General features: G+C 42.7%; 1 protein-coding gene across 8 annotated transcripts in view; it reads left to right on the plus strand.

Moving 5' to 3' along the window:
- Positions 1 to 16,965, plus strand: part of RPGR (retinitis pigmentosa GTPase regulator) — a 57,621-nt gene that overhangs the window by 9,508 nt on the left and 31,148 nt on the right. For 5 of the 8 annotated variants that reach the window (XR_014789146.1, XM_084843945.1, XM_084843943.1 and 2 more), the window contains exons 4-10: positions 28 to 90; positions 4,122 to 4,280; positions 6,959 to 7,108; positions 8,580 to 8,738; positions 12,193 to 12,348; positions 14,022 to 14,146; positions 16,267 to 16,452. Coding sequence is in view for 7 of the 8 variants with exons in the window: in XM_084843945.1 (XP_084700071.1) it covers positions 28 to 90; positions 4,122 to 4,280; positions 6,959 to 7,108; positions 8,580 to 8,738; positions 12,193 to 12,348; positions 14,022 to 14,146; positions 16,267 to 16,452 (998 nt within the window). In the remaining variant the exon portion in view is untranslated. Of the gene's footprint in view, positions 1 to 27; positions 91 to 854; positions 940 to 4,121; positions 4,281 to 6,958; positions 7,109 to 8,579; positions 8,739 to 12,192; positions 12,349 to 14,021; positions 14,147 to 16,266; positions 16,453 to 16,965 lie in introns of those variants that run through there. The other 3 variants (XM_084843948.1, XM_084843944.1, XM_084843949.1) reach the window with 2 other exon arrangements.

Below are 16,965 nucleotides of genomic sequence, written 5' to 3' on the forward strand. Positions count from 1 at the left end.
GGTAATCGCTGTGTCTTTAATCCATAGCTTTAAAACCAGAAAAAGTAAAACTAGCTGCCTGTGGGAGAAACCACACTTTGATTTATACAGGTATGTAATTTATGTTGTTTATGCATCAAATATTTTTGTATGGCAGCTTTCTGCAGGCATCCTAGGGAATAGCCTAGACTTGTTAACAAATCATCCAGTTAATATGAACATATGATGCTGCTTTATACTGAGCCAGGCAACTGGTCCATCTGGCCTGAAATGGTCTGCTCTGACTGGCAGCAGCTCCCCAAGGTCTAAGATGTATATAATTGTTAATAATAATAGGGATTACGGAGAGGGACTTTTTGGTGGCTCTGAAACTCTCTTCCGATGGCAGCTCTCTCACTTCTCCTCTAAAGGCCTTCTGCAAGATGATAAAACCCTTCCTTTTAACAAGGCATTTGGGTTGTGAACTGCTGTCTTAACTTAGCTTTTAGCTGTCTCTGGTTGGAGCTGTTTTCCGTTACTTTTTGCTGCTGTTTTAATATTCTAATTGCCTTAATATAATATTTTATTGCTTTAAGGTACAACCCTGTGCATGTTTAGAGAGAAAAATGCCCCTCAGTTCCCACGCTAGTTGGGGAAAGCTGGGAGTTGTAGGTTTTTTTTGTCCTAATGTGTATGAGATTGCACCTTAATTTGAGATACCTGGGATTGAACCTGGACCATATGCCTGCAGTACCATATGCCTGCATATGCCTCATGGCCCTCCCTAATGTTCACTGAATAATTTTTCAGGTATCCTTTGTAGAGCAGAATATCTGAAAATGCATCTTGAACAAGATCTTGCTAGCAGTGGCCAACCTGTTCATTGTGGTTAATCTAAATAAACAACTGGAGTCACAGATCTTTCTGTTGTTTGGGTAGCAGCAATGATGTTTTTCATCCTCCTAAGATGGAAGCATGAAGGTGCTTTTATTGATACATTCTTGCAATGCGCTCTCTCTCTCTCTCTCTCTCTTTATATATATATATACACACACACACACACTTCTCCCTTATCACAGAAAGCTTGAATCTTTTCAGTAATGCTGTGAAATGAACAATTTTGAAAATGTTTGAACAAGATCTCTATCCTAGTATTCTTAGTCTGCATTCCCGCGTAAATTATGAGCAGTTGTCATTAGAACATAAATGTATTTTAAACTGGATTAAGAGTGTCAGGTTAAACATGTTGCAGCTAATTAATTTTATGGTCCTCATTAACATTTGTGGTTTGCATGTTTGAACAATGTTATAGTTAATTAAGCCTGGCTTGAGCACACATGCTAATTGACTAATTGCTAACTAACCCTTTACCTTATGACATATACGCACAATCTGGTAGTGTCTAGCCTGATACCTTCAGCAAATACTAAGCAAAAAGCTTAGGCTGGTATACCAACTACGCCCTTATCTGGACAGAGATAGCCTAGCTACAGTTATCCATGCTCTGATAACTTCTCGTCTGGATTACTGCAATACGTTATACATGGGGCTGCCTTTGAAAACGGTCCGGAAACTTCAGCTGGTCCAAAATAGGGCAGCAAGATAGTTAACAGGGACTGGCCTGCGAGCTCATATTACGCCAGTACTTTTCCAGCTGCACTGGCTGCCAGTCCATTTCGGGGCCCGATTCAAAGTGCTGGTGTTAACATTCAAAGCCCTTAATGGCTTGGGACCAGGTTACCTGAAGGATCGCCTCCTCCCATATGTGCCTGCCCGGACCTTAAGATCATCATCAGCGGCCCTTCTCCGTGAGCCCCTGCCAAAGGAAGTGAGGCGGGTGGCTACTAGGAGGAGGGCTTTTTCTGTTGTGGCACCCCGGCTCTGGAATGAGCTCCCTAGTGAGGTTCGCCTGGCACCTACATTGTATTCCTTTCAGCGCCAGGTGAAGACCTTTTTATTTTCCCAGGCATTTTAGCATTTTAGCTTTCTAAATTTTTATCTTTGTTGTTTTAAATCTGTATTTTAAACTCCTGCACTGCTGCTAGGTTTTATTGTGGTTGTATTGTTATATTGTGGTTTTAATGTTCTATATATTTTAAATTGTTTTATTGTGTGTTGTTTGGTTTTAATTTTTGTGAACCGCCCAGAGAGCTTCGGCTATTGGGCGGTATAGAAATGAAATAAATAAATAAATAAATAAATAAATACTATGTAACTTTACAGGATTGCAGCCTATTGTCATGATCTAGAAGGATCAATAAACATATATGCAAATAATAGTATGCACATAGTTGAGGTTTGCCCCTTCTCTCTGGAGAAGGGAGGAGGAGGGAGTCCATATTTCCAAGATGATCTCTTGCAAACCACATTTTGCAGGAAAACAGCATTATGTCTGCACTGGGCCTTAGTAGTGATCTGCTAAACTAAGCCTAGTTACTCCCTTCTTGATCAGATCCCTAGTGCTGGGTGACAATCTTATTTTTTGTGTGTGGCACAATTGGACAAGAACTTCTGTAGTAGGAGCCCTGTTTAATGAGGTGAATAGGCCTTGTGCACAAGCACCCAAGTTCAATGGGGCTGGTGCAGGAGTGCTCCAGGGATGAGAGGCATAACCTTATATGCACAAACACTATGACAATAAGAGAGCATATAACTGAATGTGTTATGAATACAGAGTGCCAAATTGCAAGTGTAATAAACCATCAGAAATTATTCCACCCTCTTTGTTAATAACATCATGAGTTATTTTCTTTGTATTCTTTTTTGTCCAGCAAACTAGCGACGTGCCTTTCAGTATGATAGACTGTATTTTCCTAAAAGTGAAATAAGGCAGTTGGTTGAACAGAGAGGAGGAAATAGACGGGACTGAGAGCAGGTCCCATCTATTTAGCTACACCCCACCATATCTATTGGGCAGGAAGTGGGGAGTAGATCCTTGTCTGGATGGTGGTAGGAGGGAAATTCTTGCATGTCCTCACTCTCCTGTCTATGGGTTGTTATTAGAGTGGACTGAGCAAGGGACAGGTTTGTAGACTGGCCCTGGATTTTCCATAGTTATCTCACTTGTAGCTGTGATTAAGAATCCCTTGTTAATCCCCCTAACCTATAGCTAGATTCAGGATGGTAGGTCCATCCACTTCCTTCCACACCATCTTCCAAACTTGGCTCCTAGTTTGGTTGCAAAATGTTGAAAACACTACCTATAGCTGCCATGCCAAAAACACTATCCTGGAGAAAGGGAAACAAAATCCACCTCCCCAGAGCAGCTCCAGAGTTGTGTGTGTATTTGACATTTCACTTTTCCACCCTCCCAGACCAGTAGCTGACAACCCCCTTTACCATCTCTGCCTCATTCCCGAGCTAGCTCCTAGCTGGGGTAGTGGGAAGGATAAGTGTTTGAAATAAATTCTTCCCCCCTTTCCTATTCTGAAGGTGTCTTCTGGAGCAGAGGAAGACTCTGCATCAGTGCATATTGTCTGCCTCCTTCTCCTTTCCTTAAGGTGGGTTGGCTTACAGAAGAGGGAAGGATTTGTTTCAACTATAAGGTAGCAGTTGGCTTGAAGGGAGCAGGCTTGTCGCCCTCCATTCTCCCCAGCTTTGAGGTTGTTGTGGGGAGTATAGAAAACTGATTGCCCCTTTTCCCTTCTTATCTCAAAGCTGAGTTCCATGGAGTGGTGGGGAATCAATGTGCCTCCTTGAAACCAGTTCCTAACTTTCAATGTTTTGGTCACATTCAGAATGTCCCCCCCACACACACACACACACACACTGTGGTTTGAAGCTATTATTTATTCTATAGGTACTATGAACGAGTATATCCAAGTTTCTTTTTATTCTGTATAGGAGTGAAGGAATAAAAACATAAATCAGTCCTATTTTTAGATATTTCCAGCCTTAAGCAAAAACTGCTTTTACTGTTTTATGCATGTTCCTGCAGTATACTTTTGCAAAGCAGAAATCCACTGTGCCTCAAAGATTCCAAAGACATTAGACAGTAATTTCTACAGGTAGGCATTGAACAAGTGAGGGCAACAGAGATCAACTTTTTGTGCATTGAAGAAAATAAACATGGACTAGCTTGATCTGAGGGTTTTTGTTTCTGTGTTTTTCTGTTGCTTGAAATGAGAGTGTGCTTTACTCTACATGTGCTTTTCTGTGTGCAGAACAAGGAAATGTATATGCTGCTGGAGGTAACAGTGAAGGGCAGTTGGGATTAGGTGACACAGAGGAAAGAAGCGTATTTCATCTAATTAGTTTTTTTACCAACCAGCACAAGATCAAACAGCTGGCAGCTGGATCCTACACATCAGCAGCACTAACTGGTGAGCCGAACAGCTAACAGGAATGTTATGGCAAAGGGGAAATCTATTTTTGAGGGCTTTGATGGTTTCCATTTGGCATTTCCGGAAGCCTGAAATCAAAATTATTGTGCATATCCAAGGTCAAATATTTGTAACAGTACATTATAAGTATAGTGTAAGAATGCAAACACTCGACAACTTGATATGGAGTTTCAGCAACATCCCTACTTGGTTCTTAGTTCCTGGCTAATAGCTGCAGCATTGAACAATTTGCTTTGATAAACTTAATTCTTTTGAGGATGTCCTTCCCTATATTTACCAGATAGTCGTAGAATTTTAGGGAACTAATTTCAGAGATTCCAAAGATTATAAACCTATTAAGGTTCATAATAGCATATATTTACTTGCAAGTGTGTCCTCGCAGTTTTTTTTAGTTAGGACAGTTTTTTTAGTAATGTGACAGTCTGACCACCCTAGTCTACTAGTTTTCAATGAGAAAACTAGTTTTCAATGAGAAAACCTGCTTACTTGATCCTTGCCCATCTTGGCTCTTTATGGGCTGCAGAGAGAGACTGGGTGAGGGGATCAGGGCAGTGGTGAACGCCTCCCTTGAGGAGGGAGTGATGCCATCAGCCCTCAAGGAGGCAGTGATAAGACCGCTCTTAAAGAAGCCCTCCTTGGATCCTCAAGTTTTGAACAACTTTCGCCCAGTCTCAAATCTGCCATTTTGGGGCAAGGTTTATTGAGCGGGTGGTGGCGGTGCAGTTGAAGGCACACTTGGAAGAAACTGATTATCTAGACCCATTTCAGTCGGGCTTCAGGCTTGGGCATGGGACAGAAATGGCCTTGGTCGCCTTGGTAGATGATATGAGGAGGGCTCTGGATAGGGGTGAATGCTCCTTCCTTGTTCTCCTCGACCTCTCAGCAGCTTTTGATACCGTTGAGCATGGTATCCTCCTGGACCGCCTGGAGGGGTTGGGCATTGGGGACACCGTATTGCGGTGGTTCCGGTCCTTCATCTCTGGCAGGTACCAGAAGGTAGCACTGGGAGAGGAGGTTTCGGACTCGTGGCCACTTATTTGTGGGGTGCCACAGGGTTCCATCCTCTCCCCAATGCTATTTAACATCTATGTGAAGCCTCTGGGGGCTATCATCAGGAGGTTTGGGGTGCAGTGTCATCAATATGCGGATGACACGCATCTCTTCCTCTCATTCAAATCTTCACCAAGGTTGGCTGTAGAATCCCTGACCAAATGTCTGGAGACGGTGAGTGGCTGGATGGGGAGGAATAAGCTGAAGCTGAACCCTGACAAGACCGAGGTACTTTTGGTGGGAGACAAGAGGAGGTTGGGGGATGTTGATCTGGTGTTGAATGGGGTACGGCTACCCTTGAAAGACCAGGTCCGCAGCCTGGGGGTCATTTTGGACTCCTAGCTGTCCATGGAGGCTCAGGTGTCAGCTGTGAGCCGGACAGCGCTGTATCAACTCCATCTGATACGGCGGCTGCGCCCCTTCCTTCCCGACCATCTGCTCCCATCGGTAGTACATGCCCTGGTCTCCTCTCGTTTAGACTACTGTAATGCGCTCTACGTGGGGTTACCCTTGAAGACGGTTCAGAAACTGCAGCTGGTACAGAACGCAGCGGCTCACCTGATTAAAGGCAGCCGCCGGCGAGACCACATCACTCCAGTGCTGAAGGAGTTGCACTGGTTACCAGTTGTTTTCCGGGCCAAATTCAAGGTGTTGGTTTTGACCTTTAAAACCCTATATGGTTCCGGCCCAGCCTATCTTAAGGAGCACCTCCAGCAGCACCAGACAGGCCGCTTAACAAGATCAGCCTCGGATGGCCTTCTCTCTGTCCCATCAGCCAGGACAGCTAGACTGGTGGGGACGAGGGAGAGGGCCTTTTCTGTGGTGGCCCCCACTCTGTGGAACTCCCTCCCTAGGGAACTCCGCCATGCCCCCTCTTTAATGAGCTTCCGTCGTGCATAAAAAACGTGGTTGTTCAGGCAGGCATTTGGGGTGGGTTAGGGTATTTTCGAAAATGTTTTTATTGTAGAATTTTATTGTTTTAAACTGTTTTATTGTATGTTGTACATCGCCCAGAGTGGCTGGGTGACCAGCTAGATGGGCAATTAATAAATTTAATAATAATAATAAAAAATGCTTGTAAATCATGTCCTTTTCTGTATAATATACTCCAGTTTCATTGCTGTCTGGTTTAAGAGAGAAATCATTTTAAACAGGAGGATATCACAGATAGCAATCTGCTTCTAGATCTAACTCACTGGTTCTGATGCCCAGTGGGAGGATCAGGCATGAAGTAGGGCTTTTGTTGTATTTCTGAACTTTAAGCCTCCCCCCAGCCCCTGCCATCATGCTGTATTACAGCCATCCCCACCCATCCAGGGGACCTCTGGATGTGTTAGACTGCAACTTCCCAACGTCGGTGCTGGCTGGTTGCAATCCAACACATCTGGAGGGCACCAGAATGAAGATAGTTGCTCTGATACAAGGTGGTTTTAAAATTCCTCTCCTCTAATCTCCTCAGGTTTAAAAAGTCATGCGATGTAATGCAAGGATTACAGTTCAGAAGTTTCCGTGTATGGCCGCTGGATCATAGTTGCTGTGTTTTGTATTATTTACAACTTCAAATAACTTGGCTTTGGCTTCCATTTATAAACTCTTTCTCTTTTAAGAGGATGGACGGCTTTTTATGTGGGGAGACAATTCAGAAGGACAAATTGGCTTGGCAGATGAAGCCAATGTGTGTGCTCCTCATCAAGTGGATGTTGGAAGGCCTGTTTCCTGGATCTCTTGTGGATATTACCACTCTGCCTTAATAACACGTAAGTGTGGAAGTTTAGAGATATACACAGATGTGGACGGACTGTCAAACAAATGCAGTCTCCTAGCATAGTTTGGGCTTAGGCCACATATTATTACTGGTTGAGACTTTGGATTTGCGTGCTTTGCATGCACATGGCCCCAGGTTCAATCCCCAGCATCTCCAGATAGAGTTGGAAAAACTCCTGCCTGAAACCCTGGAGAGCCACTGCCAGTCAGTGTAGACAATATTCTTATTTATTATCCTCCCAAGACAGTGCACAACAATAAAACTTGCATAATAAAAACCAGTACAGTCATAAAAACAGTAAAAATAGCAACAATAACTCACATAATAAAAACTGACACAGTTATAAAAACAGCAACAGCAGCAAACATCCTAAAAAGCAACAAACACCAGCATGAGAAGAAAACCTATCACATAAAACTGCAGCTACAACCCAGTCCAATAAAACATAATCTGGGAAGGCCAGAGTAAAGTAGTAGGTTTTCAGGGCCTTCCTAAAAGCCCGCAATGATGGGGCCTGGCAGACCCCCAATGGCAACTTATTCCAGAGGTGTGGAGCCGCTGCAGAGAAGGCTCTCTCTCATGTTCTTGTCCACCAAACTGCCCTCACAGGTGGGCAAATGAGAAGGGCCTCTTTTTCTGATTTTAAAGTGCAGGCAGGCTGATATGGGTGAAGGCAGTCCGTTAGGTAATTTGGTCCCAAACCATTTAGGCCTTTAAAGGTCAAAACCAGCACTTCAACTTGGGCTCAGAATACTGGACTGGATGGACCAATGGTCTGACTCAGTATAAGGCAACTTCCTATTTTCCCATGTCCCTAAATCTGGTGATGGGTCTGTGACTTGCAGAGCAATAATAAGTGGGGTTGAGGGGGAGTGAAGTGGTGGATTGTCTGCCACTTCCAAAGCCCTGCCGACTTGCGCTGGTGAGGTCACAACATAGTGCAAAGGCATTTTTTCTCCTCTTTGCCATATGAATCTTAGTTTAATTTCTCCCCCTCCACGTTGCTTCCATGGGAAGGACATTAGTAACACCATTTCTGGGCTGGCATAGATGGGAGACGCAATCCCAAGGCCTCCCCAGTAAATGGTTAGATCCAGTGGATCCATGGCTGCCTCCTAGACCACCCTGTTTTGTGGCTTTCCAGCAGCTACCTTTGGTGGTAGAATCATGACTGCAGAATTCTTAAGGGGTGTTAGCCGAGGCTTCTGTGGTAGAGATGCCGTCTTGCTGGTGGAGCTCCTTTCTGCCAGTGGAGGGGCATCTCGGTGCCACCCTTACTTCCTCCAACCAGCGGATCTGGGGGTTAGGATTACACTGTTAAAAATAAAGTTTTGTTTAAAAAAGTTTAACTATAGTCCTAAGAGAAGGGTGCACTTGCCATGAAAGAAACATGCAAGAATAGATCTCAAATCCCTTTGCTCCTTCTGGTATTGGTCTCCATCTTGCTGCTTTGTTTTCTACAGGTGATGGGGAACTTTATACTTTTGGGGAGCCTGAAAATGGAAAACTCGGTTTGTCACCTGAGCAACTGCAAAACAACAAGGTTCCGCAACTTGTTTCTGGAATTTCCGGCAGGGTTAATAAGGTTGCCTGTGGAGGAGGACATACAGTAGCGCTTGCAGGTATTCAAGTGGAGCTTTTATTCTGATCTTTTATTCAGTGCTTCCTGCTCCTCCACCTGTGGGCTCTTGAGATAATCCCCACCATGAAGACCTAGTGATGAATTTGCATGCTTTCATCTGTACACCCACATCCCTCTTAGCAAAGTTAATGCAGCATGTCAAAAAGGGCCTTTAGAAGAGATGATGAAATAGCTGGCTTAGCTTCCGTGGAGAGAATTTAGCAGAAGTGGTAAATGGCATATGGCGATGGACATCCTAGAGGGAAAATGCCTTTTAAAAAAGCTCATGCCCTCATGTCCTGCTTTTGGGCTTCTCATAGGCATCTGGTTGGTCATTGTGGGAAACAGGATACTGGAGTAGATTGGCCTTTTGTCTGATCCAGCACAGCTCTTCTTATGTTCTAATACTCCTTTAGTCATGAAGGAAAAAGTGGCAGGATTGTTGAGGAAAACAGACGGTGTGAAATGTCTGTCTCAATAAGTTATGGCTTTCCCCTCTTAGGGCGCAATCCTATCGGGATAGGTGGGCCTCCTCCAGACTCAGAGGCGACTGTATATCCAATGCCGGGCAGGAGAAGCGCAGAGCGGATCGTCCCCTCCGTGCTTCGGCCACCCTGCATTCGCAGCTAGACAGCTGATTTCGGCTGTCTAGCCACGGCAAGTCGGAGCAGGGGTGGCAGACGCTGGACGATGCATAGGATGCATCAGAACAGCACTTCTGCCCTGGCACACCCCCAGGGATGCCCCATTTTCACCGCTCCGTGCTCCTCTTCCGAGCACGCTGCCTACGAGGCAGCGTGGGAGGGAGTGGAGGTCGGTTTTCAGGGAACCATCCTATCCTATGGCTGTCTAGCCACTGACTAGCGGCCATAGGATTGCACCCTTAGAGCACAATCCTGTGCATGTTAGACAGAAAAAAGTCCTACAGCTGCCAGCTGTCCCCAGCCAGCCATGTTGGCTGGGGAATGCTGGGAGTTGTAGGGCTTTTTTCTGTCTGACATACATAGGGTTGCACCTTTAAATGAGATATAAGTTTTAGTGTTGGGAATTGGAAACAGGTGGAACACTAAACAGTTACAATGTGTGGTGGCTGACTGGATGTGCTGGATTTACACCACTTTTTCATACAATTATCGATAGCAGATCATGTGAAAATCTACCAATCTGGATGTACCCAGACTGGTTTGAGTTTCAGTCTGAATGCAGGGATATGTTGATGTTTGAGATGTAGAACTCCCACAAAGTCATTCACTTCATATATTATTTCAGATATATGGCTATTACAATTTACAGCACAATCCCATGCACAGTTAACTTGGAGTGAGTCCCACTGAGCACTGTTAGGAACAGAATGTGTGTGAGTAGAAATAGACTTGTGAAAGGTCCCTGTCTGAACATTCATATTGAACGCACATATGAGCAGGGGATAATAATGAAAGGAGAAGGTTGCCCATAGGTACTGAAGTATCTGATTATCTGAGGAAAATGGGGATGTTTTGTAATTTGGCCACAAGTGTAGTAGCAAAGCAAGGCCCTCGCAAAGGCTGAGTGAGGCAAGGTCCTTTGTTGCTCTGTCAAAGAAGCAGGCCTGACCTGGAAGCTTTTACAGGGGTCAGGCTTTGTTGTGTGACTTTATCCAGATGCCCTTGTAAGTCAACAGTTTCTTCCTCTTGCCAGAAAGAGGAGTTGCAGGGACTGAATCCCTAGACAGCCAGACAATCCTAGGGTCAGGATGTGCAATGGTCTTGCTGGCATCTCTAATGTTGTATGTTTCACTTTCCACTTTATGTAATCATCACAATAGCTTCCATAGTCCAGAGTACATATAATAATCCAGAATTTGTCCAGAAACCTATGGTGATATTGGCCAAATAAGAAGGTATGGAAACCAACTAAGGGAGCTGTACTTCCCAGTGAGGGAAATACTAATACATTTAGTATTAACAGAACATTAATGGAGTAGAGCTGCAGTAAAAGTGAACTCATAAAACAATGTCCTTTCCTGATTTCAAAATAGAGAAGGAAGCTAGGGTTGATTGCAGGGAGATGTTGAAAGAGGGCATGCTTAAATAGTTGATTACCCCTAGCTGGTAATCTCGCTGTTCCTTCAATCACCAATTTATTTACGGGGGCAGGGGAGGGGGGATTCAGATTTGAAACAAATTGGTGGGGGGTGAAATCTTCAGACTAATCAAGATTCTTATTATTTTCCTGTGGTTGCTTTGCTTTTGCTTATAGATAGCTTTCAGATTCTTCACTGAGCGGAAACAAATGAGTTTTGGACAGAGTTAGACCTTTCTATCTTATGAAATAACTAGAACTGAAGACAATATTTGCAACTATAAAAAATGCAGTGTGAAGATATATTCTCATTACTACTTTGCCTGTGCTGAGATAGTAGTGAGAATAGGCTCTGCATAAGAAAATGTGGGTAAAGGTGTTCAGTATCCTAAATAAACCTGACCTTCTCACCAAGACTTTTCAAGAGGTCGGTTTTATTTTGCTCCTGTATTTTCCAGCAGAGGGAGCTTTAATATTAAATTTATTGTGAAGGTAACTATTTACAGTGATATCCTGGGTTAAAATACATCATCTCATTGAAAAAGCTTTGGTTGTTTTTTACTTTATTAAAAGAGAGAGAGAGAGAGAGAGAGAGAAAGTGTTAGGGTCAGCACAACTGGTAGGGCCAGCACTTTAGAAAGTCTTGCTGCGCAACTCAGACACCAATTCCGTCACTGTGCTGCCTGAAGTAAGTTGCTTCACCTTGATGCATGGCAGGGCCAGCCCTGGCCTGCTTGAATTGTATTCCTTACTCTTTGGGCCCAGCAAGATAAATAATTAGAATGAAAGTAGTAGCTAAATGTATTTCCTTTAACTTATCCAGTGTTCGGAATTCTGCATCTTGGATCAAGCTAATGTCATTCTCTTTTGGCAGGCATAATGGATGCATTTAAATATGATCATCTTCCATAACAACTTTCCCCAACCTGGTGCCCTCCGAATGTTTTGGACTACAACTCCCAGCATTCCTGACTATTGGCCATACTGACTGGGGCTGATTGGAGTTTAAGTCCAAAACATCTGGAGGGCACCAGGTAGGGGAAAGCTATTCTGTAACATTTCAGGGACATTACTGAATAGCGACACATGTAAGTTTCTGCAAGCCACATCACTGCTTCACACAGCTGAAATCAGACTGTTTATTGTTCATTCCCTAAAACATCATGAATGAACTATCTGGTTAGTTCTTTCCAATCTTATAGAAATTGCTTTATGTCTGTTTTTAAATGGCAACAATGCTTTCATTTGTCATTTTGCATTTCATTTTGTTCCTCCATGCTCAGTTCTTTGGGTCAAGTTTTCCTTTTGAGTCTTTCCCTATACCAGCCCGAATCCTTGGACAGTGGCTGGCTATGAATAGAATGTTAACTTCATGTGCCTTTTTTTTTTTTCAGAAGGAGAGGTCTACACCTTTGGCCTTGGCCAATATGGGCAGCTTGGACATGGTACATTTATTTTTGAAACCTCTGAACCAAAGATTGTGGATCATCTGGGGAAGCATAAAATCTGCAATGTTGCAAGTGGGGAAAATCATACAGCTTTAATAACAGGTGTGTATGCTGTCAGCTCTGAAATACATTTGCAAAACTATACATGTACTTTTGCATAGAATACAATATTTATATTATAAATCTGCCAGGTCAGAGAGAGGTGTGTAGAACTTGTGATATGAAACTGTGTGTTGTATGCATTGTTAGTCCTACTTAGAACAGAGATCCATTGAAATGAATAGGTCTTAACTTAGACTAACATCAGATACAGCCCATTGAGTAAAATTTTCCCAAAGCGGGATGCTTGACTCTCGGCCAGAAAGAGATGATCTGGGGTAAGGGCTAGTTAGATAAACTGAAACTCTGTGGGCAGCAGTGAGGAAAGGAATGCTTCCACTGTTTTATTGAATGGTTTCTACGGAAGGTGTGTTCAGCAGCTTGTGAGCATTCTTGAGTTTAATGTAGCCCGAAGCAGAAGGGGCAAGAACATGTGTTCATATTTGTGCACAGGCATAATTTTGCTTTTGTGTTTGTTCCAGAAAGTGGGAAAGAGTTGGTGAGGGGAAAGGACTATCTCAGAGATTACTAAAGACTAAATAGGTATTAATAGAGATGACAGTCCACATTAATCTTTTAGCCTCTGGTAGACCTGAACAGAGTAATCCTTATTTATATACTGTTTAGTAAAGCATACAAAACCCACGCAGTGGCTTAATTTACATGTAATGTCCAAAGCATGGATAGGCCAATGGAACTGTGCTTCAGATTCATTCGCTCCTTCACATGCTTTAATTCTGTCCTTTAGTTCCTGGTTCGGCCAAACCAGACTCAGAAACCACGGTTTGAAATGGGTTCATGTGACGCATGTGTGAACCAAGCCATTGAGTCCTTGTGGTTTTAACAGAAATGACTCTGAAAATGTGAAGTAAGCGAGAATATTAGTCAATTAACAGAAATATCTTTCGGAAGAGCTCTAAACCTGCCCCATGGCATTTAGTTACCAATCTGAGTATACATTTTAATTGAATGATGTCATCAAGGTTGCTGAGTAAATCTTCATGCTGTGCAATGAATATATCCACCAAATGTGTCTTCCTGTCTGCCAGCATTATGCTAATTTTAGTTATGCATAATTAATGTAATACTGTTGGCGATGTTTCTGTTGCAAACTTTTCTGAGGAAGGTGCCTTCTCTAGTTTAATCAGCTTGTATGGATGACTATTGACAGAGTGGACTTCCCATAGATTTTGTTCAGTAGCTATACATTTTTCATGACCTCACAAACAGTGTTCTCTGTTTAATAGACCTAGCTGTCAGTGGGGATTTAGTATTGAAGGGGTAACTCCTGCTTCTTTAATAGAAGTTAGGACTTTAGGGTAAACTTAGAGCCTTGGAGGTGTGAATCCTAGTTTTTATTGTCCCCATTAGGGACACCTGATATGGAAAGGCAGAACATTTCTAATCTATATCCATTCTAAGAATATTATGAACTCCTTTGTGTTATTTGTATTGTTTATATTATTCCTGCTAACTTTCCCCTCTTTTTTCAGCTAATGACAAACCTATCTTACAAGTTGAATTACATATTTTAGGATTTTTGTTCTTGGAATTTGAAGTGGTTTTCTTTGGTAACTTATTTACTTCAGCTGTTGCTGGAATGATTTCTTTGTCCACTGCTTTTTACACCCTGCCGCATTACAGATTAGTAAATATGCTCCTCTTTCCACACTTAGAGAATGGTCTTATGTATACCTTTGGAGATGGACGGCATGGCAAGTTAGGACTTGGGGAAGAAAATTATACAAATCAGTTTGTACCTACATTATGTTCTAATTTTTTGAAGTTTACTGTACATTCGGTAAGGCTTCAGTTTCTTCTTCATGCTTTGAAATACTTATTCAGTATGTCTCATGTTGCATTTAGAGGAATCCTATCTGTTTAAAGCTCATCCATATCTTATACGGCATTATATTCTAATTATAGATGAGTATAAAGAAATCTGAAATTCTTTTGATAATTAGTTTATCACTTGTCTGCTTTTTCTGTTTAGACTGGAAAGTAGATTTGTATGCGATGTTCCTTTGTGTGTAAGCAAATACAATGCTGCACTGTGTGAGCTGAGAACATTTCAAAGGAATGTGTGTCTTTAAGCAGATTTCTAAGATTCAAAACATTCTATTCCGTACACTAAATTCTCCTTATTGCTCTTGGGTTTGGACCTATGCTTCTTGATAATTTTTTAACATTGAGGCTGCAATCTTATATGCACTGGCCTTGGAGTAAATCTCACTGAACTCATTGGGACTTATTTCTGAGTAGACATGTATAGGTTTGTGCCTTATGGCTCAACAAGGTAGAATCTGCAGTTGTGGAAGATAGGAGGTGGGGGGAGAGAGCAAACAAAGTCCTTTGCCTTTCTCTCTCTCCCCTTGTTTCCTCCCCCCCCTCATCTTAGTGGGCTTAACCCCCCCCCCCCCGCATTGCCTTGGAAATGATCATAGGTGGGGGAAGATTGGGCTCAGAGGAAGTTTCCTCCCTTCCCTCATTTTGTGTGCTTTTTAGTGTGCTTTTCTGAGTAACATTCCAGCATGTGATCATTTCGGAAATTCAGCCTTACTCTGCCCTCCAAAATGATCTTGTGCAGGAAGGACTTCAGAAAAAGTGTGCCAAAATGCCCAAACAGCCTTGGCTCCCCCCCCCCCCCCCGCCACCCAATTGCTTTAGGGACAGATGGGGGCTGAAAGAGTTGAGCTTCCCTGAAACAATCACTCGGAGAAAGCAAATCACCAAAGAATACGTTTTCCTGAAGGCTAGTAGCCCAATACACATGTGTCCTGTGATTTAATCTCTCTCTCTCTCTTTCTCTTGCGCACGCGCGCGTACACACACACACACACACACGCACACACACACACTGTTTTGATAAAAAAAATCATGCATGCAGTTAAAATAAAAGCTGCCATATCTAATAAGTGCTACCCTGCTTGCTTAATTATAGTGACAATCATTTGGACTGTTGCCTTCTCATATGCAGTAGTCTTTAAAACATTGGCAGCTATTGCTGCTGCTACAGGTAACAGCCAGTCTTTAGGGAGTACTTTAGAAAGGTGGAGTCAATGGCAGGGTATATCAGACAATTGGGGACACAATTCTGTAGCTTTATGTACTTCTCTTTAATAATGCCTTTGCTCTGTCATGACATAGGCTAACTACATATAAACTATGATCCTTGTGAAACTGAACCTTATATAAAGTAATAAGGTTTTCTCAGTGGTGCAGCTATGGCTGGACCTTGGAGCCAGAATTCAGGGCCCTGCAGCCCAGCCCCCCCACCCCCAATGACCACCCAGAAAGCGGCACATGATGAGGGCAGCAGAAGCAAACACCATTTTATTTCTGTAGTCATGATGGTGCTATTATGTAAGTGGGTTTAATGTGCAAAACTGCACATGCTCAGAGTATTTTTTTTTTTTTTAATAAGGGTTGGCAGACAATTTTGTTATTCTAACATTACAAATGCTTCCACATTTTTGATAAGCATGACTGACGGTTCTGTGGGGGGAGAAGAGAAATGTTAGTTGTCCAATACAAAAGCCCCCCCCCCCCCAGGTCATTAAGTCCAGGATCTAAAATTACACAGCTGGACCACTGGGTTTTCTAAACCATCAAGCTTAAATTTTAAACTGAGCATTTTAATCTCATGCTGTTGTCTAGTTTCTTTTTTCTTAACATCAGATATTTTCCATGTTGACTTTGCTCAGAATACTATGCAAAAATTGCCTTGGAAATTATTTATGCATTGTATGTGTTGAGAGATGGTAATTCTGAAAGTTCCATTGAACTTGAACAATTCAAAAAGTTCTGAAGAACAAATTCATCAGGAAAAATGCTTTCTGCTTAGGCCCTACCCTGCTTCATCCCATGTACCTACAAAGATGAACACCTCCATTAATAGCCTTTACTGGGTTTGTGTTATAGGTTGCCTGTGGTGGTTGTCATATGCTGGTTTTTGCCACACCAAGGCCTAAAGAATCAGGTAAAGCACAACTACCAGACCAAAATGAAAACTGCTTGTCTGCTACAGTCTCTGAAATGGGTGGAGATGCATTAGTAATAGATACCTTTCATCGAACATTATCGGCACGTTTGCGACGGAGAGAGAAGGTGAATTTTTGGAAATATCAGGAATGTGCCTTCTTTCTGGAATCTTTCCTTAAAGTCTTTGTTTTACTTAGCATGTTTTTTATTTCCTTGAAATATCTGTGATGAAATTTAGTAATCTTTTCTGTTGGAAATAGCTTCCTGGGTCCAAAGGGAAGAGAGTGAGGGTCAGATTTCATGTGAGATTTGCATTTAAACAAAGCAGTAGCTGGAGGAGAGTGAAGGGCAAGGTTCCCTTTTTATTTTAAAATGTCTATCTCTTTTATTATGCTTCCACTTCATAAAAGTTACTACACCAAAAAGCAGGTGTTCGACTAATTCTAACCTTGTAAACAGGAGGGATGGGTAAAAATTCCACCTCATCTTTGTGTACTCTCTGCCATGCATACGTAATGATCACACCCATTCGCAGGTCGCCATCAGGTGCAGTACAGGTTGCATATGCACCAGAGCAGATACAACCTGATTGTTTCTGCCACTGCAGACCTAATTTGAGAAAGATCTGCTGTGCAACCC

Source organism: Heloderma suspectum, chromosome 3, assembly GCF_057233095.1.
Source record: "Heloderma suspectum isolate Gila_16-S chromosome 3, 16-S_ref, whole genome shotgun sequence".
Classification (NCBI taxonomy): domain Eukaryota; kingdom Metazoa; phylum Chordata; class Lepidosauria; order Squamata; family Helodermatidae; genus Heloderma; species Heloderma suspectum.